Source organism: Leptinotarsa decemlineata, unplaced genomic scaffold (genome assembly GCF_025532065.1).
Source record: "Leptinotarsa decemlineata unplaced genomic scaffold, Ldec_3_MD MMD2_tig00026345_RagTag_RagTag, whole genome shotgun sequence".
In the NCBI taxonomy this organism is placed as follows: Eukaryota; Metazoa; Arthropoda; class Insecta; order Coleoptera; family Chrysomelidae; genus Leptinotarsa; species Leptinotarsa decemlineata.
The window spans coordinates 248,640-275,408 of NW_027412696.1; the positions used below are offsets into that span (position 1 = coordinate 248,640).

The window sequence follows — 26,769 nt, forward strand, 5'->3', positions numbered from 1 at the left end:
GATAAATGTAAATTAGATGTGATATCGAGAGATCAATCAGTAAGTCTCTAGCGAGCATTCGCTTTCATCTGATACTGAAATATTGGAGCTGGTTTCCAATTCTGCATTTAATTGTTTAAGAATTTTTATTTTGAACTTAGTGATTCTTGATTTGATTCTACGGTCCGTGAGTAAAGGATATATCTTCAATAGCATATCTAGCAAACCCTGAATATCTTCCGTATAATTTCTGCAATACTAAGGATGTCCGAAGCGCCAACTAAGTTCTCCAGAAAGTCTGATAATTGATCAAAGTCGTAATGATCGTAGATAAAAAAACAGGTAAGAACAATAACACTATGACACAATATCAGGAATAGATTTGATGACCTTCATTAGGTAAGATGGTGCGTTCAAATGCATATGAGAACATTAACATAGCCATATAGTTAGTATTAGTCATATCCTGATGATGTTAACTTGATTAGCAAAACGCTCATCAGGAGACACTATTTTTGTTCTGGAGTGGAGAATGTGTTTTCAATAGATTCATTTCATGCCAGTGATTCCAACTCTACCTATCAAATATTAATAACTAATAGTGAACGAAAAAACTTCTAGAATGTTGTTCAAAACATAGTTTAATATCAAAATATTAACACCGTCATAGTTATCCATAAGATAAAGTATACCCCATATTTCTCATAAGAGTTTCTTTAATAGCGGGCTGCAATTCTTTCTGCAAATATGAAGTCAATAGTGATCTGATACCCTTAAGAAAAATGTCTTCCATTTCTTTTGAGAGTTCATCATTTTCTTGATAGTTACGTTTGTGTTCACGAAGTTTTGGTTCGCATCCGTAAGCATAAACGGAAATAAAGCCAGGCTCCACAAAATGAGAATCTGTTCTTACGTTGACATGACCCCTCTCACGTCGTATTGGCTCAGTATGAAACCTACAAAAAATGTAATATTCCAATTATTATCACAAATAACATATTCCACTAGTTTCATCAAGAAACAATATCTCAAAAAATATCATTAGGAGATTTGGCCCAAATGATTTCTCATTCAAACCGAACGAGGTACGAAACAACACCGCATGCAACAGACAGAGAAACGCGATACTAGTTCCAAATTGTCGCTCTGCCTAAGTAACATAATATTAGAACCAGTAGTTCGGCTTCTTCAACTTTTATTTCAATTCTGAGGTAAACAATAATATTTCACGATCCAGTATAGATAAATGGTCTCTTAGTATTGAATTAACTGAGAAATGGTATGAAATGGGATAAAACAACTTATTTGTGTTGTTTATCAATTGCTTGAATTGAAAGGAGAACATTTTTAGGAGAGAATAATTTTTAGAAGAGAAAGGGAGAGATGAACAAATAATAATAATAATAAATGCATGACTCGATACAATATAAGCGTAACCTCTCTATGGCCTGGATCGATTACCGTAAGCCATTTGATACAATTTCGACTGAGCTCATCTTGCATTTGCTCAGATGCCTTGCGGTACCCGACAACATATTGAGATGCATTGAACAACTGATACCACTTTGGCGAACTCGCATCACCATAACATTTGGTCAAGCAAAAGTCGAAACAAGGAGGGTCACCTTTCAGAAGGAGTGTATTTCAGGGTGATTCCCTCAGTCCCCTTCTCTTCTGCATCTCACTATTGCCATTATCCGTTGCGCTCAGAAATACTCGAGGGTATAAATGTGACACTCCCGGAAGCCGGAGGAACAAGGTCACCCATCTGTTTTATATGGATGATCTTGAACTTCATGCCTCTGGAGAGAAAGATCTCCATCAGTCCTTGAGGGTGGTGGAAGCGTACACGCATGCTATCGGTATGAAATTCGGGATAGACAAATGTGCAATTGTCCATCTCAAAAGAGGACGATGCAGGGACTACGGAGTGGATGTGCAGCTCGTAGATGGAAGCATCCTACACCATCTGGATGCCGGAGAGACGTATACTTACCTCGAGGTGGAACAACGCCACTCACAAGAGATAACAGCAGTGAAAAACTGTCTTCGCAGCAAGTATCAGCACAAACTTTGAAAGATCTGATCATCGGAACTGTCGGGGAAGAACAAAATTGCTGCAAAAAATATGCTTGCCGTTCCAATCTCACTCTACTCGTTTGGGGTAGTGAAGTAGACTCAAGAGCTGTCTCGATGTAAAGACCCGAACAATGATGCATCTCTATAGGAGTTTGCATCCCAAATCGTCAGTTCCACGGTTGTACTTCCCCCGACAACAAGGAGGCCGTCGACTTTTGAGTTTGGAGTGTCTACATGACTGGATACAGCCTGTAAATTCGTCAGGAGTTCGGATTCCCTCCTCTGCATGGTCCGTGACCATGAGAGAGCAGGAATTGGAGTATTTCTCCTTAGGACAGCTGCCCGAGCAGCTGATGAACTCGGTATACTTTTCGTCTCTGAACGAGGTGACCACAACTTTGTCACCGAGTTGGAACCCGTTCAGCAAAAAGCTCAGATAAAAGCCGCATAGATCACCTTACTTCTGCGGAGACACAAGGATGAGCCAATGCATGGGGTCTCCTTCAATAACATTGGAGACCTTGGCTTATCAAAGCGCCTAACGTTCGCTTTTCTCAGATCGAGTGGGCTGTAGTCGGAAACTGAGGGGTTCATCATGGCTTACCAGGATGGTGTCTTCAACACCTTAGTCTACCGCAGTCGCGTGATGGGTATAGAGGTTCCTGACACAAGGTGCAGACCCTAATGCACTTGCTATCAGTATGTCCAGCATATGCGGTCTCCGCCTATATCCATTGACATAACGCGGCCCTAAGAGTGCTATATTACCATCTACGGCACTCTTACGGTATTGACGAGACACCGGTGTATGCCCTACGCTCCGGGGGATATTGTATCTGTTGTGGGGGACGAGAAGTGCCAAATTTATTGGAACTATTCGTTCTCCACCCTCAGGTTTATACAAACTAATAAGCCTGATGTAGTTCTTCTCGACCACCAAACCAAAACGATATTTGTCGTGGAGTTTTCAGCTCCTGGCGAGACCAATATCGTCTGAAAAGAGGAGGAAAAACGGATAAAATATCGAGATTTTCTCTTCGAACTCCGCAGACTCTATCCAGATCACTCTGTCGTGATGGTTGTTCTGATTATTGGAGTCCTTGGTGGAATGATGTCCTCTTTACTCTCGAATCTTAAAATCATACCGGCTTGCCGCACTAAGGCAGAAATCTTAGCCGCACAGATGCAGAAGGCTGTCATTCTTGGCTCAATGCGCTTGCTCAGGGCACATGATTCTCGGACCCAATAATCACTCACCCCACGGTGTGGGGAGTGGTCATTGGTTGATAATACTGGCGCGCCCTCCCGAATGTATCGGGGCTTCAAGGGATAGTGCCTGACCAGCGCACACAACGATGAAAAATAATAATAATAATAAGAGTAATAATGTTCATTCATCGAATATATATAAAAGTTATACATACTTCACGAATATAAAAAAGGAGTAAATAAACAATGGCATAACAGAAGGATCGTCTACGTGATACAGCCATATTAGTAAATAATAACAATAATTACTAATAATAAATACATATGAAGTAAGGTAAAATTTAAAATCCATCATAAGGAGTAATATAAGAATAATCTTGAAAAAATTATGAAATAGTGTTTATATTCATAGTAGTTCAGCAACAATAGTTAGTGATGGTTGAACGCAAAATACATTTTTGTATGTGATAAAATGACCAATGTTTAGAAAACAGTGTAAACTAGTATGAACTGTGATAGAATAGTACAGAGTAATAAGAACAATAGGTTAATCAAAGTATTTGTGTTACATGGGAGGTTCTGAACATAGCCGCTATGATATTACAATTTGTTTGTTTTTTTTAGGGGGTGTATGGGAGGAAACGTTTCTTCATGTTTTCAACTATTCCGATCAACCAGTTTATGAAAAAATGATATTTTGATGAGTAATATCCATTTTTCAACTTTTTTCTTAAAACTTTTTTTGTTATACTTCCTGATAAATTCGTGGTCCCAAGTAAAATGCATGTATCTGTCCAGTAGTTTCCTCACAACCAAGGGCTATCGAAGAATTATTTCGGTTTCATGTTTGGTAGGAGTGATCAGCTGGGGTTAACTGAATATTATTCAGAATACTCATACACAATAACTGCCTCATGTCAGGGACCTGTGTATCTCTGAGATCACTGTCAATTGCGTATGTTCGGCCTTTGAGAAGTATTATTTTCAATATCCACTTTTGAATTGTATCAAAATTTACCAAATAACAATCTTTCACTCTTTTTCATCCGATTATCCCGTATGATAACCGGGACTGAACAAGTGCAAATATAGGGTTTTCAAATGTATGATGTCTAGGAAGGAAGGAGATATTGAAATTTAGAAAGTGTGCCTCTCATCCTGTGCGAAAGTAGCGATTCACATTGGATTTGAATCGCAGCGATTCACAATGGATTTGAATCGCTGAAGATTAAATCTATTTGGAAAAACTTTCTCAGGAAGTTCATTTCACACGAACGCAGTTCTCCAAATGGAAGAATGCTTGAACAATGAAGTTCGCAGTGTACTGAGTTGAACCTCAAAAAGATGAGCAGACTCAGTCCGTCGCGTATTTATGATATGTAACACTCTTGGTACAATCAAATGTGCCAAGTCATTCGAACACTCCCGTGAAAGTCTCTATAGAAGAGACACAAATCTCCAACCTTTCTTCGATGTTCCAGTCCGTCAAGTTTGCAAGTGATGTTCGCGGATGGCTGTTTTCTGAATGGAATCCAATAACTTCAGGGTATGCTTAGGGGCGGAGATCTATACTCGAAGGAAGGTATGAACTGAGCCTTATAAAGCATCAAAAGTTTTCTGGTTTGGAACAGTGTTCGAAGCTTTTGAGAAGCAGCCTTTGCAATTCCAGCGACATGAGTGTGCCAAGGCATATTTGTGCCCGTTTCAACCCCTAGAAAACTTATCAAAGCAGAAAGCTAAATTATCTGTCCTGAAATTGTTATATGTGGTTCGGAGATATTCATCTTTTTGGAGAAAGTCGAAGCCTGGGTTTTCGTGGCACTGAATTGAATCTGGTTACTTCCAACCTCAATTCTAAATCACTTCTAAATCCTCATTAAGATATGCGGCCTCCTGCTCCGTAGCCGATGTCCTGGAATCCAAATGGAATGACGAGACAAGTGTGCTGTCGTCAGCAAAGCAAATCCAAATATCTTGAATTCTTGGTTTTTTTCCAATAAGTCGTTGATATACAATATAGATCCTTGGGGAACACCAGCGTTGATGGTGAAAGTATTCGAGAGATATCCATCGACGGCCACTTGCACAAAAATGATCCGATAAGCCATAGCTTCGAAGTTTCGCCAACAAACCCCCATTCCACATACGGTCAAAGGCTTTAGAAATATCAAACGCATCAGCTCTTAATTCTCCATAATTTTCGATTGCGTTATTCCAAATATGGGTGACATACGATAGAAGGTCGCCTGTTGATCTTTGTTTCCGAAAGCCATATTGATGATCGCTGAAGATGTTGAAGCCTTCCAAATATTTGAGGATATGGTGGTTAACGACTTTCTCCATGCTCTTTTTGAGAATAGGCTGAACGCTTCCAACAAGAAGGAAAACCCCCTTTCTTGTTAGATAGTTTGAAAAGTCGGCAAAATACTGGTGGAGTTCATTTGCGCACATTTTAAGTACGATAACGGGCATTTCATCAGGTCCAGACGTTTGTTGATATTGAGCTGTTTCAAAATTCGCCTGACTAGACACTGTGGATTCTATTGTGGGAATAGTAGGTGGTGCCTTTCCCAGAAAATCGACTAGGTACAAGATTCAAGCATAAACTAAATACCTAATATATGGGCACTGGGCACTAAACAAAAAAACAATCACGATGAAGAAGAACGTAAAGTTGATGTCACAGGTTATTATGTTCTCATTAACGATGTAATGAGCTGATTCTTTGAAGAACTTTGGTTGGAATATTTGGATAATCATTCAATTCTTCTTAACTATAAATAACGTCTCTAATAACATAAAAATATAAGCATAGGTTGGTCCTTGAATAATTAATTTCACCCGAAAATTTTCTTTCAATTCGTATGTTTATTGTTCCGTTACGATTATTTCAAACGAAAAGAGAATCATATATATATATATATATATATATATATATATATATATATATATATATATACACAGATATATATATTATTGAGTGTGTATGATATAAATCAAAAGGAGGAAATCGTGGACATGACACTCAAGAAATATGGAGGCAAACCGCGGACACGTGTTTCTGGCTATTGGCCCCACCAGCACCACGAATGTCACGCAGGTAGCTATAGCTACCTCCGTGGTGATTTTGATAGTTTTCTTGTAAACACAAGATCTATCAACTAAAACCACAAATGTGCGGTTGACTCCTGCTGGTGGCTCCGTGCATTTGTATTTCTATTTTTTGATAGCCAAGTGTTGCCCATCCTCACACTTGACTGCACCATATGATGATGGACCAAAAGTCCGAAACACGTGTCTATGGTTTGCCACTTTCTTGAGTGCTATGTCCGATATTAACTTCTGTTTCTATATCAAGACATTCAATACTTGCTTGAGAATGTTTTGCACAAAAGTTGTAACCAAATTTTAAATTCAATGCATTAAAGTGAATGTTGGAAATATTCAACTCTTTCAATAAAATTGAAATATAACAATCTTTATTATTCATAGAAAAATATTTAGTATGGCAAGTTAATTTGCTATATTTTCAGACCAACGAAAGTCTATTTTTATTACCAACAATGTTTCATGGGAAAACTTTGACAGTCATTCAAATATATTCATTGAAATTTTATTCCCAAACTCACTTTTAGAAAGTGAATTTAAAGTTTCTTAATAATTCAACAGTCATATAAATAACTAACATTTTATTCAAAGGTCAAAATTATATGCGGAATCGAAACGTTTGTTGAATTTACTCGAATAATACATTCCATTGTCTGTTGAATAAAAATGTTTGTTCATTGCTGAGTTGAACTATATAGATTATTTTTCAGCATAATATATAGTAAATTGGGGTTCCATTTCCCAATACTCTGAAACAATATTTTTCTTCGGAATCAATAAAAGCTTCAAGTTACTTCATTAGTCTTTTTTATTCAAATGACAATTTTATTCATGTAACATTTTAAATCAAGTGTCATTTAAAATAGACAAATTTTGCGAACAATCATTTTTAATGTGTCGAACAAATGCATGAATAAATTAAATTCAAACAAATAAATTGTTAGGTGAATAAATTGAGGCATGAATATTTGTGACAATAAAAAGTAAAACGGCGTTCCATAATCCAGCTAGATTGTTCAAATACCGTACGTACTATGAGTCAGTTTGGAAAACACTTGACGTCGATGTTGTTGAGCCGACCTCTTGGAATAATCTGAATCTGAAGGTATAACAATGTCAATTTTTGATGATATATGAATTATTTTATATTTTTATTCCATTTCTACCCTCTCAAACGGTTTAGAGAATTCAGAAATGCAATTAATTTTGTTCTGTCGAACAGTCGATGAATGTAGATATCACCCTGTGAAGTGTTTTTTTCTCTTGGCAGTACTCGTTGAATATAATTCATTCAAAATAAATATAATTCTTCAAGTGCCAGCCTAATTTTGTAATTTTGAAATACTCTACCAAAAAAAAAGAAATCATTATACTGAATCTAATATAAACAAACCATTGTTCAGTTTTCCATGCTTGGGTCATTGTTTCGAAAGAAAGTATGAGAATTTCATTGTTAAACACAGTGTTATATGATTAGGTGTGTCTAATGAATTTGTAGAGATTTAACGGATACATGTGTAATGATTCAAAAACAAATGCATTTTAAACTGAGCAAGTCAAGCATTAATTCTGAACGTTTCAGTAAATTGTAACTTACCAAATTCCAGCTCGTCTGAGTCTCAAAATCATATTACAGGAATCATCGTGTTCCCGATTGTCGAATCCACGTTGTAAATCATCGTCGTTGAAAAGATTAACCTTCCCACTTATGGTGAGATCATTAAATGACAGCCGTGTTTCTAAGCTAGAGTTCTTTGGATGAAATCGACATTTATCCACTTTGACCTATGAGAAGAAAACAACATTTTCTACATAAAAAATTATCAAATAAATAAAATAGGTATTGTTAAAAAAATATTATATATTTTATTGTCTGAATTTGTGTTATACTTCTTTAGTGTGCACATCTATAGAAATTACTCATTGTGAAAATTTACCTTCGATCACAATTCAATCACGTGATAGTGTTGAATTATTGCGAAATACAGCTGTAAACGTATTTTTTATATTGAAAACTCGCTTCCCAATATTTCCCAGAATATTTCTCAAATGAAATTATTCAATCACGGTTATATTCAATATGCTTCAACGTATTTTCTGAAAAATCTTCTAGAGAATATGTTCACGTTTTCATATCCCCGTTAACCAAGGCATATGAAAACTCTAAGCCCCTTCAGTCCAGATCGATTAATGGATGCTCTATTATTGGTTGCTGGGTAGTTTTTCAGCCCATCGTCATTTAGCGGTAGTAGTAAAATTGCATTTCACAAGTCACCGCAAATTTACCACATTTGCAGTACTTTTCACAGTTCTGATCTAATTCTCGACTTTGGAGGGATCAATTATTTCAGGCCTAGAGGAAACAAGTGTATTCTCTTCAAAGCAAATACCTTCTTTCGTCAATCAAGTTATCGTCATCAGGAGATTTACTCTTCCGAGTGTTATAATTTTAATGTGTACTTATGGAAATTATTTGCCTTTTTTTCCAGATTTTGTTGATCAGGCCAAATAAATACTTCCACTCCAGAAAAATCAAATGACCTGTGATTTTTTCATAGGACATAAAACAGCAAACAAATCGGGTATAATATTTGAATGAAAAATGCAATTTTTGTTGCTTACTTTTGGAACAGTAAAATACCAGATATGATTTTCTGTAACTGCAAGCAAAATTATATTATACACGAAGTCTCTTCAGAAAATGACATGAATGTTAAATTTCGCGGATTACTTTCATTCGATTAGCGATTATTTCACAGTGTACATCATGCAGTGCTTTTATTATAGACTACATTGATTGTACTCTATGATGAAAGTTTTTCAGAGAAGGTCGAAAAGATGAGAATGACGACCCTCGCCCTGAACGCTCCAGCTCATCAACAACCGATAAAAATATTGGGAAAGTGAAGAAAATTGTTGAAGAGAATCGTGGAATGGTCATTAGAGAAGTTGCTGAGGATGCCAGCATATGGATTGGCTCATGCCATGCAATTTTTTCGAAAATTTTGGACATGAAGTGTAGCAGCGAAGTTCGTTCCAAAAATGCCAAAAAAACCATCGCATGAGCATCGATCAGGAATTGTTGAATGATATCAACGGTGATACAAATTTGCGTAACAGGGTCATAACTGGTGACAAATCATGGGTATATGGTTATGACATCGAAACTGAAGTTCAATCGCTCCAACGGAAGAGCCCAGGAGAGCCAAGACCAAAAAAAGCACATCAAGTTCGATCAAATGTCAGGATTTTGCTCACTTTTTTCCCCGATTAACGTGGCGTAGTGCATCAGGAGTGTTTATCACATCGACGTACGGGGAATAAGGAGTATTAATTTGAAGTTATGCGCCGCTTGCAGGAAGTAATACAAAGAAAACGTCCGATATTGTAGAGAAACAATTAACGGGTTTTACATCACGATAATGTATCTGCTCACTCGTCATTTCTTGTTCATAATGATGCCCGTAATTATGCCCCAGCCACCGTATAACAGATTTGACCCCCTGCGACTTTTTCCTGATCTCATGGTTGAGAAGAGACCCATGAAAGGACGGCGTTTTGCGACGATTGAGGAGATAACCGAATCGTCGAGAGACCTCGGATATACCAAAAAGTGCATTTCAGAACTGCTTCGAGAATTGGAAAAAACGATGGCACAAGTGTATTATATCAGGGGGACCACTTTGAAGAAGGATAATCAGAAACTGATGAACGAATCAAAATTTTTTGAGAAAAATGAAAATTTACCTAATTTTTCTCAACAGACCTCCTACCCTTCAAAATTTGTCAAACATTTTTATCGACCTTTTTTGGGTATTTTCACCTATCACAAAATGAAAAACATATCAAAATTTTAGTAGGAAACATCTTTTTAGTTAACTCCGATGAGATACTGCGTGATTTCAGATTATTTTTCGCAAAAAAGTATTCAAAAAAAAGAACGAGAAATTGTACAGATACTTTACGTTTTCCGCTGATTTGCTTTTTTTCGAACGTTCTTAGCAAATGTCAAAAGCGTTTGAAAATTGAGTGAACCACCTAGTATAATTGGATTATTTTAAATTTCAAAGACGGGGCAGAAGTTAGCCTTCGAAACATTTGAATAAATATCTCTATACCTTCTTAGCTATTTTATGAGAGGCAAAATTGTCAAATAATACAAGTTATTGATGAACAAAACATTTCTTTTGTGAGAAATACTTTCAATAAATTGATGGATGTAGCCGTTACTACGTCGTGGGAGATCATAATGAAAAGAGAAATGAAAATTTCTGTGTTTTTTACCACTTTTATTTGTAATCAACGTTACTGCAGTTTCGTCCTATATGGACATTCTCAAACAAGTTTATTGTATAAGTTTGACGAAACTGCAGTAACGTTAGTTACTGCAGTTTCGTCCCATATGGTAAAAAACATAGAGAAATACTTTCAATTTACGCAGTATCTGTATCGTCATCGTCCATCCTGTCCTTTCCACTTGGAGACATCTCCTTTATATCGGTGTAAGCCAAGACTCACCAAACACACTCTCTTATTGATGATAACTCCGGACACTCGCATGGGATATGCCCGACAGTCTCATCTTCCTATTCGCACATCCTGCATAGAGGTGTGTTCACTAGCCCCATATTATGGGGGTGTTTCCTTAGTTGACAGTGGCCAGTCAGAAATCCTACTATTGAGCGTAGATTTTTCCTGTTCATCGCCAAATATTTCTTCGGCGCCAGCTTCCCAGGGTCGCCCAGGGTGATCCTGGCAAGATTGCATCCTTTGATTTCATCCCATCTCTTTAGGGATTGAGCATGGGTGTGACATTTGGCTAGTTCCGCAATTGTCGAAGATTCTGGATCCTAAGATTCTTAGTCCAGCCGCTTCCTTGGCTAAAGAGTCGACAATGCGATTACCTTTACTCCAGTTATACCCTTTATCCCACCTCAAAATAATATTATTATCTACCGAGGCTTTGGGTAAATCTTGGTGACACTCTAGTACTAACCCTGAGGTAACACGTTGTCTGTTCAAGGCCAATAGTGCTTGTCTGCTGTCAGTGCAGACTGTCTGCTGTTTTTGCCAGAAATTCCTGTCCTTGTTATTTCTTTTGTGGCGATTGAGGTACCAGCCAGTTCTGTTTGGACCACGCTGGTATTTTTCCCTTTCCCCACTTAATCCTTAGGCTTAGTGATCTGGGGTACACTTCACATCCTGAGCCTTTTTTTGTTTTTGAGCCGTCTGCTCGTATTGAATTTGCAGCATCTGACTCTGTGTTCTGTTTTATTTGTATTTTGTAGGGTTTATTAAACACAAACCTGGGTTCAATTGCATCGCTGGTTGCCTGCAGCAGAGGTTGCTTGCAGCAAGCATTTTTCGCCATGGGCCCAGCTTCAACTAAACCATTCCTACTTCGAGGTTTACACCTGCCGTGCGCAATAGTACTATGGCCATTAACGCAACCTCCTTAACGTACAGGTCCAGAGGTGTTTGACCCTATCTACGCAGTAACTTATCGGGGAGAATTAAAAAGTTAGTCCCTTCCACGCCAGTTTAAAGTTCTCCTTCACAATTTTCATTTTTTATTAATTTTTTTCAGATTATGGAAAGTGAAAATACCAAAAAAAGTCAATGAAAACTCTAATTTTCACAACAAAAAATTTCTTTCGTTCAGTATTGCACAATATACAATATTATTTTGAATAATTTTCGAGAAATCGTCTTTTCTGAATTTGCACTATTTGGGGCAGATAGTTATGAATGATTTTTAGCATTTACTCATTCATATTGCGAGCGTAAATCTGAGATGTCAGATACTCCTCCACATCAAATTCGGATAGTATTTGAATGTTTTTAATTTCCTGTTCATCATCAATTTTCCTCTAAGAACAGATTACTCAAATCCTTACATTTTTTATTATCATCATACATTATCTAAGAACTCTTACCCAGCTTGTAGTAGACGGCAATCTAACATTCATATCTGTCACGTACATATCGAAAGGAGCACTCCTGAGCTGTTGATGTAAGGAGTAACCATCAAGATGAAAATTTTTTCGTTTGGTGGCTTGCCTTTCACGAATATGCCCTAAAGCTCTTTCTAATCTATCAGAGCACCGGTTACTGAATCGCCCACGATCATCACTGAATATATTATTATAATTACTGCTTTCTGGGACAGGTGGATAATCAATACTGATAAGTTTATCATTCACCCGATGTGGAAGGTTTTCTGAAACAAGATCATAATGTTAAAATATGTATTTCATCGAATATCTGAAACGCTAAAGACAATTCTAAAAAGATTTTCAAGCTACCAAAAAGAAAAGTTCAAAAAAACAATTTGATGAATGTTTTCGAATAAAAACCAATTTTCTCAATGCCAAGTGTCAAAGTATTTCAGATTACTTTTTATGGCTTTTCAAGAACAGTTCCTCTTCAGAAATGAACTATCAAATTGGATTTGTATTTATATAATAATAACAATAATGATATCGTTTATTATGCATGAAAATACATTCATACATGAAAGGAAAAGGGTTAGCTAAAGGCTATATTCCACCCTTTCCAAAAATTATACAGTATAGATACAATATAGATTATATCTTTTGAGGAATTATTTAAGATTTATAATAACGTCTAGGTATATCAAGTTGAGCTTAAAAAAGGTTAGCCGCAAGGATATCAACGCCCGAGGTAAGTTCCTATATGAATATATAATTAAGAAAGATCTAACAATCTTGAGCAGAGGCACGGAGCCGACATTTATTAACGCCCGTAGCCAAACATTAATAGATATCACGCTAACGACAGCCAAAATATCAAACTGAATCCAGGACTGGCAAGTCTCGGACCATATTGCTATGTCAGACCACCGCTGGTTGACCTATACGGTAAGCCAGGATCTCATAACCACTGTAAAATCCCGTGACAAGAAGAGAACGGATGTAGCTCTCTACAATCGACTCTTAAAAGGAGCTCTGCGGGAAACAGAGGTCCTGACTCCTGGCAATAATGAAGAACTGTAAAGGTACACGGTATCTATTCAAAACAAACTGGACAATGCCTACAAGGAATCCTGTCCGATGAGGATGATTCAAGCAGATGGCACAACTAATACATGGTGCCCTGAACTGGAACACCTCAGGAAGACAGCGAGAACGACCTTCAACAGGGCAAAACGTACAAGACTCGAATAGGACAGGGGTATATATCAAGCCATCCTCAGAGAGTTCAAAAAAGTCTGCAGACAAAAACAAAGAGAAGCCTGAAGAGCCTACTGTGAGGCAGTCGAAGATTTCCAACCAGCTTCTAGGCTACAGAAGGCACTCTCAAATGACCACCATAAGAGTATCGGCATCCTGACGAGGAATAATGGCGACAAAGCCGCCAACCTAAGAGAATACTGAGATTCTTATGGAAACTCACTTACCAGGTTCTGTCTTTCCTGGAAAGACGAACTGGACGGAAGTACCAACAACACCCTCACAATACGACTGGCAATCTGCTTGTGCAGTAATTGACGAGGACAAGATAAGATGGGCCATATCGGGCTTTTCCCCCTTCAAGTCATCAGGACCTGACGGTATAAGACCAGCCCTACTTTAATGGGGACTGGATATTCTCATGCCGTACCTGGTTGGAATATTCAGAGCCCCTCTAGCTCTGAGGTATATTCCCAGTAAGTGAAGAGAAGTACGAGTAGTATTTATACCCAAACCAGGTAGGTGGACTACACCTTACCAAAAGCATTCCAATCGCCACGACCAATTAGTCTCACATCGTTTTTCTTAAAAATTATGGAGAGGCTATGTTAGCGGTACATAAGAGATGAAGTACTAGTTCACAACCCACTTGTCATGTTATCAAAATCAGTATGCATATACTTCAGGAAGATCTACTGATTTGGCCCTTCACCATGTGGTTGGCAGAATCGAGAGATCATTGGACAACAAAGAATTCACCCTGAGTATTTTCATAGATATTGAGGGAGCGCTTAATAAAACAACCTTTCCAACAATTGCCCAGCAACTACACTCCACGAATGTACCCCTGGTAGTAGAATGGATACTCAAGATGCTCTCTAGTAGAGCAATGAGTATCAATGTAGGAGACATCACAGTGAGAGGACTGGTCATGAGGGGATGTCCACAGGGAGGAGTCTTCTATGGAACATAGTTCTGGATACCCTGATCAATCACCTCAACAATAATGGATTCTACACAATTGCATATGCAGATGACATAGTTATCTCGCAGGCCGGAAAATTTGTGAACACACTGTGCAATAGAGCGCAGGGATGGGCTCAAATTAATAGAAACATGGTGTGAGGAACACTCACTGTCGATCAATTCCAAGAAGACTGAGATGGTCCTTTCCACCAGGAAAAGAAGTTTATCGAGCTCAAAACCTCCCGAAATTTTCGAAAGCAAACTAAACTTCTCTGAAGAGGAGAAATATCTTGGTACTATCCTCGACAAGAAGCTGACATGGAACTGTCACCTACAGAGTAGAGCAAAAATAGCATATGTGGTTTATGAGCAATGTCAGAGGACAGTGGGACGCGCATGGTGTCTTTCACCCCGTGTGGTCACCTGGATCTGCACTGCAACCTATGTTAACGTAAAGAGTAATTGCATGGTGACCGAAAGTTCTACATATAACGGCCATCCAAAAGCAACTGGCTTGTTTAAACATCACAGGAGCCATGAAAACAACACCAACTGCAGCAATGGAATTAATTACGGAATTGAATCAGATGTCATTCACAGGATTGCTACACAATATAGTATAGGAAAGGGTTAAAATTTCACTTACATAAAACACATCCGATGTTTTGAAATGACGATTTATTGCCTCTTCTTCACCTCCTCGAAGTAGGAATGGGTCAATTGAGGCTGAGCCTATGGCAAGAAGCGCTTACTGTGCAACCTCTGCTGCAGACGACCAATGATGCAATTGAACTCAGGTTTGTGTTTAATAAAACCTTCAAAATACAAATAAAACAGAAGACAGAGTCAGATGCTACAAATGCAATACGCATATATACAGACAGCTCAAAAACCAAAGAAGGTTCAGGATGTGGAATGTACTCCAGATCACTAAGCCTCACTAAGGATTACGTGGTATCGCAATTGCCACAAAAGAAATAACCAGGAAAGGAATTTCTGGCAAAAACATAACAATCTGCACTGACACCAGTCTCCAAGTGGAAAGGACAGGATGGACGATGACCTAGGAGGACAACTCGTCGGGAGGATGTAGAATAGGTCACATGTGGCCTAAGTTCTGTGGGCTTACATTCACCCTCCCTACTCTACAGATACAGAGATACAGATGTGTTGCATACTTATTGAGTTTTTGCCCACTCATAATTCAGTAATATGATATTGAAATAATTTTTACAGCGTTATTTTTGTTGATAGTTAGCCTTTCGCAAACACCAATTACTTCTCACAAAAATGTAGCGAAACCAAGTTAAAATCAAGTTCAGGAAAAGTAAATACATGGAAAAGCGACCTCAAAAATCGTATATTTCAATTCTACGTCCGGAGTAATAGCGGGCCACTTTCATACTGGTGGTTCCTCGGAAGCGCATGCGCTTAGCCCCAGTATTGTACGAAATTCAACTTGGATATACTTTTAAATATGCCGGGTGAGTGATTAAAAAAATATAGACAAAAATTACATAAAATTCATTCAATATCCCAGTACTAAGTTGAGAGTGGGCAAAAACTAAACATTCTCCTCCAAAATATCATGGATTAATTTAAATATAACTGGTAATTGGTGAAGCACACACCTTTTCAACAAACCATTCATTGTATGAACGTCGCCAACCCCTTAACCACAACCTTTTCTATATTAAAATGTTTCTATACGTGCAAGATTTCATTTCCTGGGTACGGTTTATTCATTTTCAATCAATATCATAGTTCCCAAAGAAACATGATCACAAATATTCCACCATTTACTTCCTCGCTGAAGATATTGATCACATCTTTTCCAAAAATGTTTCTTAAGATTTTTCAATAAATGACAACTATTTAATCTGTTCAAATTCAAATATGTTAAATCCAAACTCAAAAAATGTCGCGGTTTCAAAACTGACAGGTCATTAGGATCATTCCACGGTGGACACAAAGGACGCGAGTTCTTCAATTTGAGTGAACAAAGTATAGAATTTTTCGAATGTCATTATTTGCACCCAAACTACGAAATGAATATGGTTTTCAACTGATTTTACTCCGGCTTCTGTCATACCTGAAAAATGTGTAGAGACTAGTGGATTGAAAGAAATATTCTGTCTATTCTTGTTTGAATAAATTAGAAATTCATTTTCTGGCACCTACAAAACTAGTTCCGCTAAATCTGAATACAAACACTTTGTAGCCATGCATACAAAAAGACGTATACACAGATCAAACCGTGTCTGAAGACGTTATCGAGTAGTACTTATGAAGGAGTACCCCAGAAAATACCACAATGGATATTGAATTATATCCGACAGATATACATGCAAGATTTGTTGGACTCTCCTCAATATAGCTACTTCCTCGACAAATACCACGCTGGATTTTGAATTATATAAAAATTATATCTCACAGAAGATAGTCTAGCAGTTGTGACACATTTATGCAAGATACCCCAACAACTGCAATACTAACCTGTGTGAGATATAGTTTGGATATAATTCGATATCTAACGTGGCATTTGCCGGGAAATTAGATGTATTTAAAAGAGTCGAACATATCAGAAAATAATCTATATATTTTAACATCACCGCTGAATTTTGTAATTCAGATGTACGAAAGTAGCCCGCTATTACTTCGGACGCAGAACTGAAATATACGATTTTGAAGTTCTCTTTTTCATTTACTTTTCCTAAATTATCGCTAGTGCTCGCAGCTTACTCATACAGTCCACAAACGCTCAACGCTTCTGATCTGCCAGATTGATTTGCAGCAGGTATTCAATAAATCAGGTTAGTGCCTTTTCAACTTGGTTTAGCTATTTATATTCATACAAACCGCTACAAAACTCATATACATATTTGTCTTTCGGAAGAAATCTATCTAGATCTCTCTACGATAGAGGAAAATCTCCAAACTTTCCACACCATTTCAAATCAAATCAACAGTGCAGCCACAAGGTATTCTTGGGTACGGTAGTCCATACAATTGAGCAAAATTTTTTTTTCATTTCATGTAGTTCACTGAATTGGGGTTTTAAAGGGTATCAACTTTTCGAAAAATCTTCTTTTGCTGTTTTAACTACTTGATCATGCAGAAATGATATAATTGCGCCTAGGTTGTAATATTATTATCAAATCGGGTACTACCACTTTTTTTTGTATAACATGAATACAAAATTGTTTCCCAAGGGTTGATTCAGACTTGTTGCCTGATTCATGTATGATCTCACTAGAATATTTTCGTCAGTCTGGCACCCAATACGTTCATTCTAGTGTTCTGTAACAATAAAATCTCAAAATGGTTCATATATTATCTAGGTACTACAAGTGTCTTTCTGTAAAATCTAAATATCTATTTCGTTACAAACTAGTTCATGTTTCAATCCTTTCTACTTCCCATGAAGATGCACAAGTACATAAAGAAAATCCTTCGAACACCGAGAGCAGTGCCTGTACAAAAGTGGTAATTTACGTCGAATTCAAATTACCGAAGATTACATTCATTTAGAAAAAAAACTAGTTTCAGACTTCTACGAAATATGGGATGATGTGTATTGTCATTACAATGTGCATTTCTAGTTATGTTAATTAAAAGTGAAAGGGACACAAATGGAATTTTCTGTTTAATTACTTTAGATATAATAAACTATATAAATAATTGAAATATTGTTGGGAGAAAGATTTAGTTCAAGTAAAATATGAAAAAGAATTGTAATATATTGAAAACAAAATTCTAATATCATATTTTTAATATTTTCCCATTCAAAAGAGTAGATACATCAAAATCATCGTTTGTGAAATAAAATTGTTCCAATCTAAATAATATATTCCTCTCTTTTACTGGTTTTTCTGGATCCGATTAAGAATGTTTCACGAAAGTATGTTCTACAAACGAAACTCGTAGGTATCTATTAAAATTTCGATATTCGCGAATTCGGAGAAAGTTCATCCACCAACATTCAATGAACTGATCAATTTTGCTACTGAGTATAATAAACTGATTTTGATGGCCCAAACGATGTATACTTTACTCATTCAGTTGATATCGATCTCGTACACATATTTGTGAAAGAGATCATCAGCTATTATATTCAAATTGTTCATTAGGTTCCAGTGAAATTGTGTGAAATAGGAGAAGTGAAAGAGTCTATACTAGATACTGTTTCTTTTTATATAAATTATAAGAAGATATTATGAAAGTAAAATGTCAATCTTGTGTTAAACATTTATTGTTATAGACATTGTTTTATTACGGGTTTGATGTTGAAAATAATATCTTTCATCAGATGAAAAAATGTAATTTGTCAAAGTGATCAATAAACTTGAAGTTCAAATCAGCTCACACTTCTAGTATCTATTACTGTATCCCTCGTCTGATAGCAATAGTTTTTCGATTCAAGCACATAACACGTAGCAGACTGTAAGTATGTATTGAAAGAGTACCCAAATTCAAATTGAATGATGTGAAGAATAGGAAAAACTAATAGCCAGCTCTCAGTTTTCCCCATCCTCCAAGTTTTCAGATGTAAACAGATATTTTGATGCTCAAGATATTCTTAACGAAAACGATCGTTGAGACTGTAGGCAAGAACTCATATTCTCGCTCGCTACGGGCCACAATTGCATGTGGTCATTACACAGAATCTGCATCTCCTTACCTTCATGTCTGACCATCGTCCTACTTCGATATTGATCAAAGCAAGGTCGTAGTGTACCCCAATACACCCGTACCTTAACTTCCACTCTCTTACCTCTACACGTGGAAAGAGCCTAAACTTCTTTTACCAACTTGTTTATTGGCTTAAGAGTGGTTTCTATTTTTTATTGTGATGACAAGTAGTGGCTTGCTACTATAGTAGCGATAAAGAAGAAATTTCTGCAATGTTTCATGATGTAAACAAAGACACATCATTACAGATGACACTGATATGTTTATATTAGGACTATTTGTGTATTCCCTAATTTCTGTCATCTGTTATTGAGAATGAAAACGTTCATACAGGAAACATTCATTGTCTTCATAGTTCTTATTTTGCAGGAGAGAGAGAGAGAAATAGAAGATCTTGAGATCCTCTTAAGAGTCTGGTAAGTATAAAGTTCTCTAATTTTCATATGTTTTGTATCTTTGTATGAAACCATTCCTTTTTGAAAATAATTTTTCATAGTTGTTTGTGTTGTTTGGAGATTGTGTAGTGTAGTATTGAACGTATTAATACCCCATAATCGAATCCGCTTGTGCATTATTCAATATCTTCGGAATGTTTATGGGGAGTGGGGAGTATTTCTTTCAATAAATAATATTTAAAAAACAGAATTATTTTTGTAAGAAACGAAATGTGCTCAGTCTATCTCTCTAATGTTGGAGAGAAAGTTATATATGTAATTTTAGTTATGTAATTGAGTAGGCTGTCAGACAATCATATTTTAACTTCTAAATTATTTTCTACTAGAGGGTAGCCCTTGAACCCCATGCAGCGGTGGCTCGTCAGAGGAGGCAAGGGAGGCTCAGCCTCCACATAAAATTTAAGGCTATTCATCGCAATACATTAAAAAAAAATTGACAAATAATTATGATTATTTTTTCTAAAAATGCTTGGGTATCATTACTTTACCATTAATTTCAAATATAAATACATAATATGCCCAAAAAAACACTATCACTCACTACATAGTACGTACCACACTGTATCCTGCACCAACAACCCTCAATCGCACCGCCCCTGAACGAATAACGAATGAACCATCAACCCGAAATAATAAATGCCATACGTTGCAAGGGAGCCAAGCCTTCGACCACTATAAATATCACATGATCCGCGATACCAATCCAACCGTAGACATACATCCCGATTTGTAATTTTAGTTGCAGAAATTATAGCGTTAGAGGAGGCTAGCCTCCAGTTGGTCTCCATTAGTGTATGACTGCGTTTGTTTTTTATTTAATTATTCCGACGGGATGCCGTGACGGACCGGGACTGAAAAATATTTCGGTAAATCGTTTAGTGTTTCTTGATAATATTTGTTATTTGTGTATAAAACAGGCAGTATTGTATTATAGCAGTGCTTTTTTCTATTTCAAGGTGTTTTCAGGTTTTCACTTTTTGGTAAGTTTTTTTCCATTTATCATGGATAAGTTGGACAAAATTTAAAAAATCTGAAGAAATAGTCGATTGTTTTTATGTCTTTATCTCATGATAATAAATTTTACATTATTAAATTACATTATTAAAACTCTGGGAAGGCCCCAATCAAATATGATTTCAATTAAAACGTCAGATAATCGACAAAATCGAGGATTTAATATTAGTTGGTACGATAAATGCGATTGGTTAACCGGCTCCATTAAACGAGAAAAACTTTTTTGTTGGCCCTGTGTTTTATTTTCCGTACAAACTGAATACCAAACGTGATCTAAAATAGGATACTCCGATTTAAAAAAATTACCTCGTTCTAGAAAGACATTTTAAATCTAAGGAGCATATATTTTCGTCTTGTAAATTAGAATTGTTTAGCAAACAAAATATAACAACAGCTTTAGATACAGCTCAAAAAGAGGCCATAATTTCTTTTAATAATCAGGTTAGGGAAAATCGGTCGAATTTAAAAAGACTTATCGATATTACGATTCATTTGGGTTCCCAAGAATTAGTTTTTCGCGGACACGATAAAACCGAAGATTCTATTAATCGAGGCAATTACAAGGAACTTTTAATGTTATGGGGCAAATATGATTCATAATTTGGCAATTTTTTAAACGGTAGTGTTTTTTCGGGCACCTCAAAAACCATCCAAAATGAGCTTATATACAGTGTGGCATATATTATTAAGGAAAATATAAACAAGGAGATTGAAAGTGTTTCTTTTTTTGCATGGGAAATTGATGACACTACCGATATTACCTGTACGTCACAACTTTCAATCGCTTTTAGATATGTCAAAGATGGTAATGTGGTAGAACGTTTTATGGGTTTTCATGATGTTTCATCTGGGCGCACAGCTGACGATTTGTTCAATTTTTTAATCCGTAGGCACGTGTGACACCTATACCTTTAGGCAAAATTTAATTGCACAAACCTATTAACTATGGGGATGCGGTCATAGCCGGCCATTTAAATCGTTTACAAACTCAAATAAAGTCCATAGCTCCTCATGCACTTTTTACGCATTGTCATGCCCATGCCCTAAATTTAGTATTAAGCAAAGCGTGCAACAACATAAAAGATTGCCGCGTATTTTTCCAAGTTTGGCAAGACACGATTCTCACCTCCCCGTTTGTTCTTGCTGGACAATAAAATTTACTTTTAGAACTGTTTTTATAAGCATAATTAAGTACTAGTGCTTATAAAATATTTGTAGCAAAACTGTTATATTGGAAGAGAAAAGTATTATTTATTGATTGAGAACAGTTCATTTATATTAAATAACTCAAAGACAACCTGTTTTCCTTGTTTTTTTAATGGTCAGTTTTATACGTATAATTTTGTGCAATACACAATTTTTGTTTGCATTTATGCAAATATCACGTATTTTGCTTTAAATTGGTGCGGTACCCTAAAAAATTTTCGCGCCTCCGGCGGGCTTTTCTGTGTGTGTATAGTCTTTATGACTTTAGCCTCCCCTGTTCTCCAATGCACGAGCCGTCACTGACCCCATGGTATACCGATCAAATTATTATGTGAAATTATATCACATACCTTGACATTTCAATGACATGTCTAATTCCTAGACTGTCTGTTCCAAAAAACATCAATTGCATTCTCAGTATTGGATTTTTTTATGAATCCAAATTGTCAGTCTGAAATTGAATTATTCTCTTCAAAGAATGTAATGAGTCTTCTGGAGAGAAAGTTATATTTGTGATTTTAGTTATGTTATTAAGTAGGCTGTCAGACAATCATATTTTAACTGGATTTTTTCCCAACACCAAGCCGTTATTTTAACACCTCAACACGTGTTTCGATCACCAAGTGATCATCTTCAAGGGGAAGTTTAATCTTCCTTTCGAAGGAGCAGTTTAATCTTCCTCTTGAAGATGATCACTTGGTGATCGGAATATGTGCCAAAGTGTTAAAATAAAGGTTTGGTGTTGGAAAAAACTCCAGTATTATTCATGGTTATCGTTAATTTTTTTTTTTGGTTTGCCGTCAGATCCACGGAAACAATCATTTCGAGTGTCATTTGATTCGGAATAGCGTGAAGATTTTTTTTTTTTAAATTCAGGTGCCACTTGCAAAAATTTCAAAAGTTATAAACAATCAACTGAAAAAAATTGGGTTTAGTTTTTTGCAAATATCTCAAAACCTTAACAATATGAAGTAATACAAATTATTAAACAACAATAATTAATAGGCGCTTCGGGGCACTTGTTTGATTCCAGTGGCGCATTTGCTTTTTCAGCTGCAGGAAAACCCGGAAAAACCTGCAGCACTACATCATCTGAAGATCTTGATCTGCCAAGGTCCTCTCTTTAATAAAACAAAATGTAGGGTGTCTCCAGAGGCTCCAATAAATTCAAGATATAGCCAGAATATTTAGTGACATGACTATCGACAAACTTAAGCCAGTCCGTTTCGTCTTTGGCCAAAGCGTAATAATGACCAGATTCAACGCCAGCACCACAGTGAACAATGACTGCATGAATATTATAACTAATAGTGGTCTGCTAGATTGAAGTGTTCATTTATTTCGAACTTTCGTAAGAGTTTGGTGCTTCCGTCGAAGGTTGAGTCATGTTGAGTCATTGTTATTATTAGATTGACTGGTGTCTCAGCTATACTTGTTGTCTTATAAGAGTCAGTTAGTTTGACGCATATTTGGCAATACAGTTGATAATCACCCATTAAACGTTCTATTTTTAGATGATTTAACAATAAGCTTTGCACGGCTCTGTGATCAATATTTATAATTTTCCCAAAGGGTTGAATATACGACCTCAAACAGGTACAAACATGTTTGATGCAAATTGATTTTGTTTTCCTTAAAATATTTTTCATTGGTTAAAAACGGATTTGTTGATTAACAACGGACCATTTTTCTTGTTTTTTGGTAATCAGAAAAAATTGTTCTTATTCAAATTTCCAGTGTTTACCTATTCAATGCACAATTAAATTGTCTGAAAGTTAATTCTTTCCATGATGTACACATCTTTGTTTGGAGTTAATTTTTTGTAATGGATTGCTTCCTTCCTTCCTTTGAGCGTCCCACATTTTTCAATTTGAAGAATAAATGAGTCCTGAGTATTTCCATTCTATCTCAAACAACGCATTTGTTTATAACAATTTTTCAAACAATAACAAATACAAATTGAAAAAATTATGTAGCTACTGATCATAGAAAACGGATCGATAGTAATATCAAAGAAAATATTGTCTAATAAATAATGAAGCTTTTCAAATTCATCCCAAGTAAATTGTCGATAGAAAAAAAAAATTTTTCGAACCTCTAAGAAATTTATAAATATTGGTCCTACAATTCCTGGGGTTATGTCATATTTTGGAAAATTTCCACCTCTTTTTGAATCTCCAAACAACATTTTTTTTCAGTTAATTGTTTATAACTTTTGGAATTTTTGCAGGCAGCACTTGAATTTTTTCAAAAATCATCTGCACGCTATTCCGAATCGGATGACACCTCGTTCATATTTTTCGGAGGCGAAGAAAAAAATTTTACATGAAAGGCAGTTGTGAACTAGACTGATGTGGGTATGAGTGGATAACGTAAAATTTGTAGACCAGAATAATATTAGAATACCAAATATTAGTTTCACGACTGAATGAAATTGGACAGAATTACAAACAAACTATTTAATATAATCAAAGGTATTTTTTTGAAATAGTCAATAATTCTTTCAAATAATTGAAATTCAGGAAATCACAAAATTGTAAAAATAATATTTACTAATGAAACTTTCGAAAAGTGATATCAAGCACCATTGAAAAAATGAATCAGAAACTGAAATGAATAACTTCTTCCTAACTTTCTCATTTTTTACTTCATTGAACGGGAATAAGAACAACAATTATGTATGTTGTTCAAAAATACTCACCACGAGAATCATTCACGATATGTTCATCGTCCAGGATTCCACAGATTACGTCTGTAAAACTGAGGGCCCACAGAAATAATAACCACATTTGAAGATACATGTCATGTAAAAAATCTACTTTTCACGACACTGTTAGAAATCGAGGCGAATCTACACTTTGGAACCAATCTTCAAACACTGTCAATCTGATACCTTTGTAAAAAATAATCAGAGCGTAATTTTTTAAGGAGTCGACTCTCACTCTTTCGCATGTAACTCGGAGAAGAATAATAGGACTCTTTACTTAGAAACCAGGTCGAAGTGTCATTGATCAAGACGTGAACAGTAACTGATATTTCTTTTTTATTCCGTCGAAATACCACCCAGTGAAAAGAGGATATTAGGGAGGGGATTCACAAAATTGAATTAAATTTATGCTATATGAGGTGAATACAAGTTACAACAAAATATTCAATTGAAGATTTAACAACTTTATGAAACAACAATTTGTCAATTTTTATTCGCTTGAGGAATGTATCAATGAATGTTCAAAAAATATATACAGAACCACTTATACCTGAGGAAAACCAATGTAAACTGTGACAAGCAGAAAAATGGATGATGAAAAGAATAATAGTCTAGCAAATTGTTAATTCAAAATTATGTTACTTTGAATATGTATGAAACACTTTTCTGAACTATACTATTCAAAGCTAGGTTTCTTTCTCTAAAATTATAAATTATGTTCCTTTTGGTTTTCATTTCATTTTCCTCTAGTCCAGATGTATCTACGAATGAAGCTATATCATATTTCACACTGATATCAAACATCTAATAAACTGATTATTTAAAAAAAATTATGGATGGGGTTCATGAGGTCCAAAAGTCTATTTCACACAAATAAAATGGACTTTTCTCCCTTTCTGTATACATTATCGGGTAGGCGTAGTATCCCAAGGGGATTCGATGCATAATGTTTATGCCCATCTGAGAAAGTATAGATTGGGGATTTTCAGATTATAGAAACCATTCACGTTGAACAAGTTTCAAATTGTCTGCTTTCGTTCAAACAACCCTCAGAAGTGTGAGACAAAGAAAGCCACAGTTTGTTGAACATGCACTTTCAAAGGGCTGTTACTTCACATCAGGGAGTTGGGTTAGGTTAGGTCCAAAGTGAGTGGGTCTATTCGACCCTCCACCGCAACCCGCAAGGGTTTATTGTGGCTCACACCTATTCTCACTCGGCCACACAAACCCAGCTTCTTAACGAAGCCGATTAGTTTATATGGTGAGTGGTATTTCAGGTCAGATGGAAAGAGTACGGCTCTGCCGAACTCTACAAACCCGATTCGGTCCCCAGCGGGGCAGGCACTAAGTATATGCTCTGTTAATGAGGTAGTCGGATAGTCAAGTTGCAAGATTCCCACCTTGATACCCACGACAACCTTCCCATTTGAGGTTTTTTTTCACGTCAGCTACACCTGACGATGCCTTAGATTCAGCCGTGCAGGGCTATTTCACCTGCAGTTTTGGTGAAACATCACTTGAGCGCAAACATTTGCTAACCTGCTCATGGGGGGTCAGTTCCTCCACCTGAGACAGATTCTGCGTACGCCGCAGCTCTCGCTCCTGAACTAAATTTACAGGGAGGTCAGTTGGAGTCGTGAACTCGACATCCATCTCCTCTGTAGACTCGCTCCTGAACTAAATTTACAGTGAGGTCCGTTGGAGTCGTAAACTGGACATCCATCTCCTATGTAGACTCGCTCCTGAACTAAATTTACAGGGAGGTCAGTTGAAGTCGTGAACTCGACATCCATCTCCTCTGTAGACTCGCTCTTGAACTAAATTTACAGGGAGGTCAGTTGGAGTCGTTAACTCGACATCTATCTCCTCTATAGACTCGCTCCTGACCTAAATTTACAGAGAGGTCCGTTGGAGTCGTAAACTCGACATCCATCTCCTCTGTAGACTCGCTCCTGAACAAAATTTACAGGGAAGTCAGTTGAAGTCGTAAATTCGACATCCATCTCCTATGTAGACTAGCTCCTAAACTAAATTTACAGGGAGGCCCGTTGGAGTCGTAAACTCGACAACCATCTCCTCTGTAGACTCGCTCCTGAACTAAATTTACAGGAAGGTCATTTGGAGTCGTAAATTCGACATCCATCTCCTCTGTAGACTCGCT

General features: G+C 36.5%; 1 protein-coding gene across 1 annotated transcript; it reads right to left on the reverse strand.

Moving 5' to 3' along the window:
* Window positions 1-602: 602 nt before the first annotated feature.
* Window positions 603-24,911, reverse strand: LOC111510142 (uncharacterized). Its single transcript, XM_074183797.1, has 4 exons — window positions 24,603-24,911; window positions 12,312-12,595; window positions 7,973-8,160; window positions 603-935 (listed from the first exon to the last, which is right to left on the reverse strand). Exons 1-4 carry the CDS (start codon window positions 24,700-24,702, stop codon window positions 650-652), a joined length of 858 nt encoding a protein of 285 aa, XP_074039898.1. The 5' UTR covers window positions 24,703-24,911; the 3' UTR covers window positions 603-649.
* Between the last annotated feature and the right edge of the window lie 1,858 nt (window positions 24,912-26,769).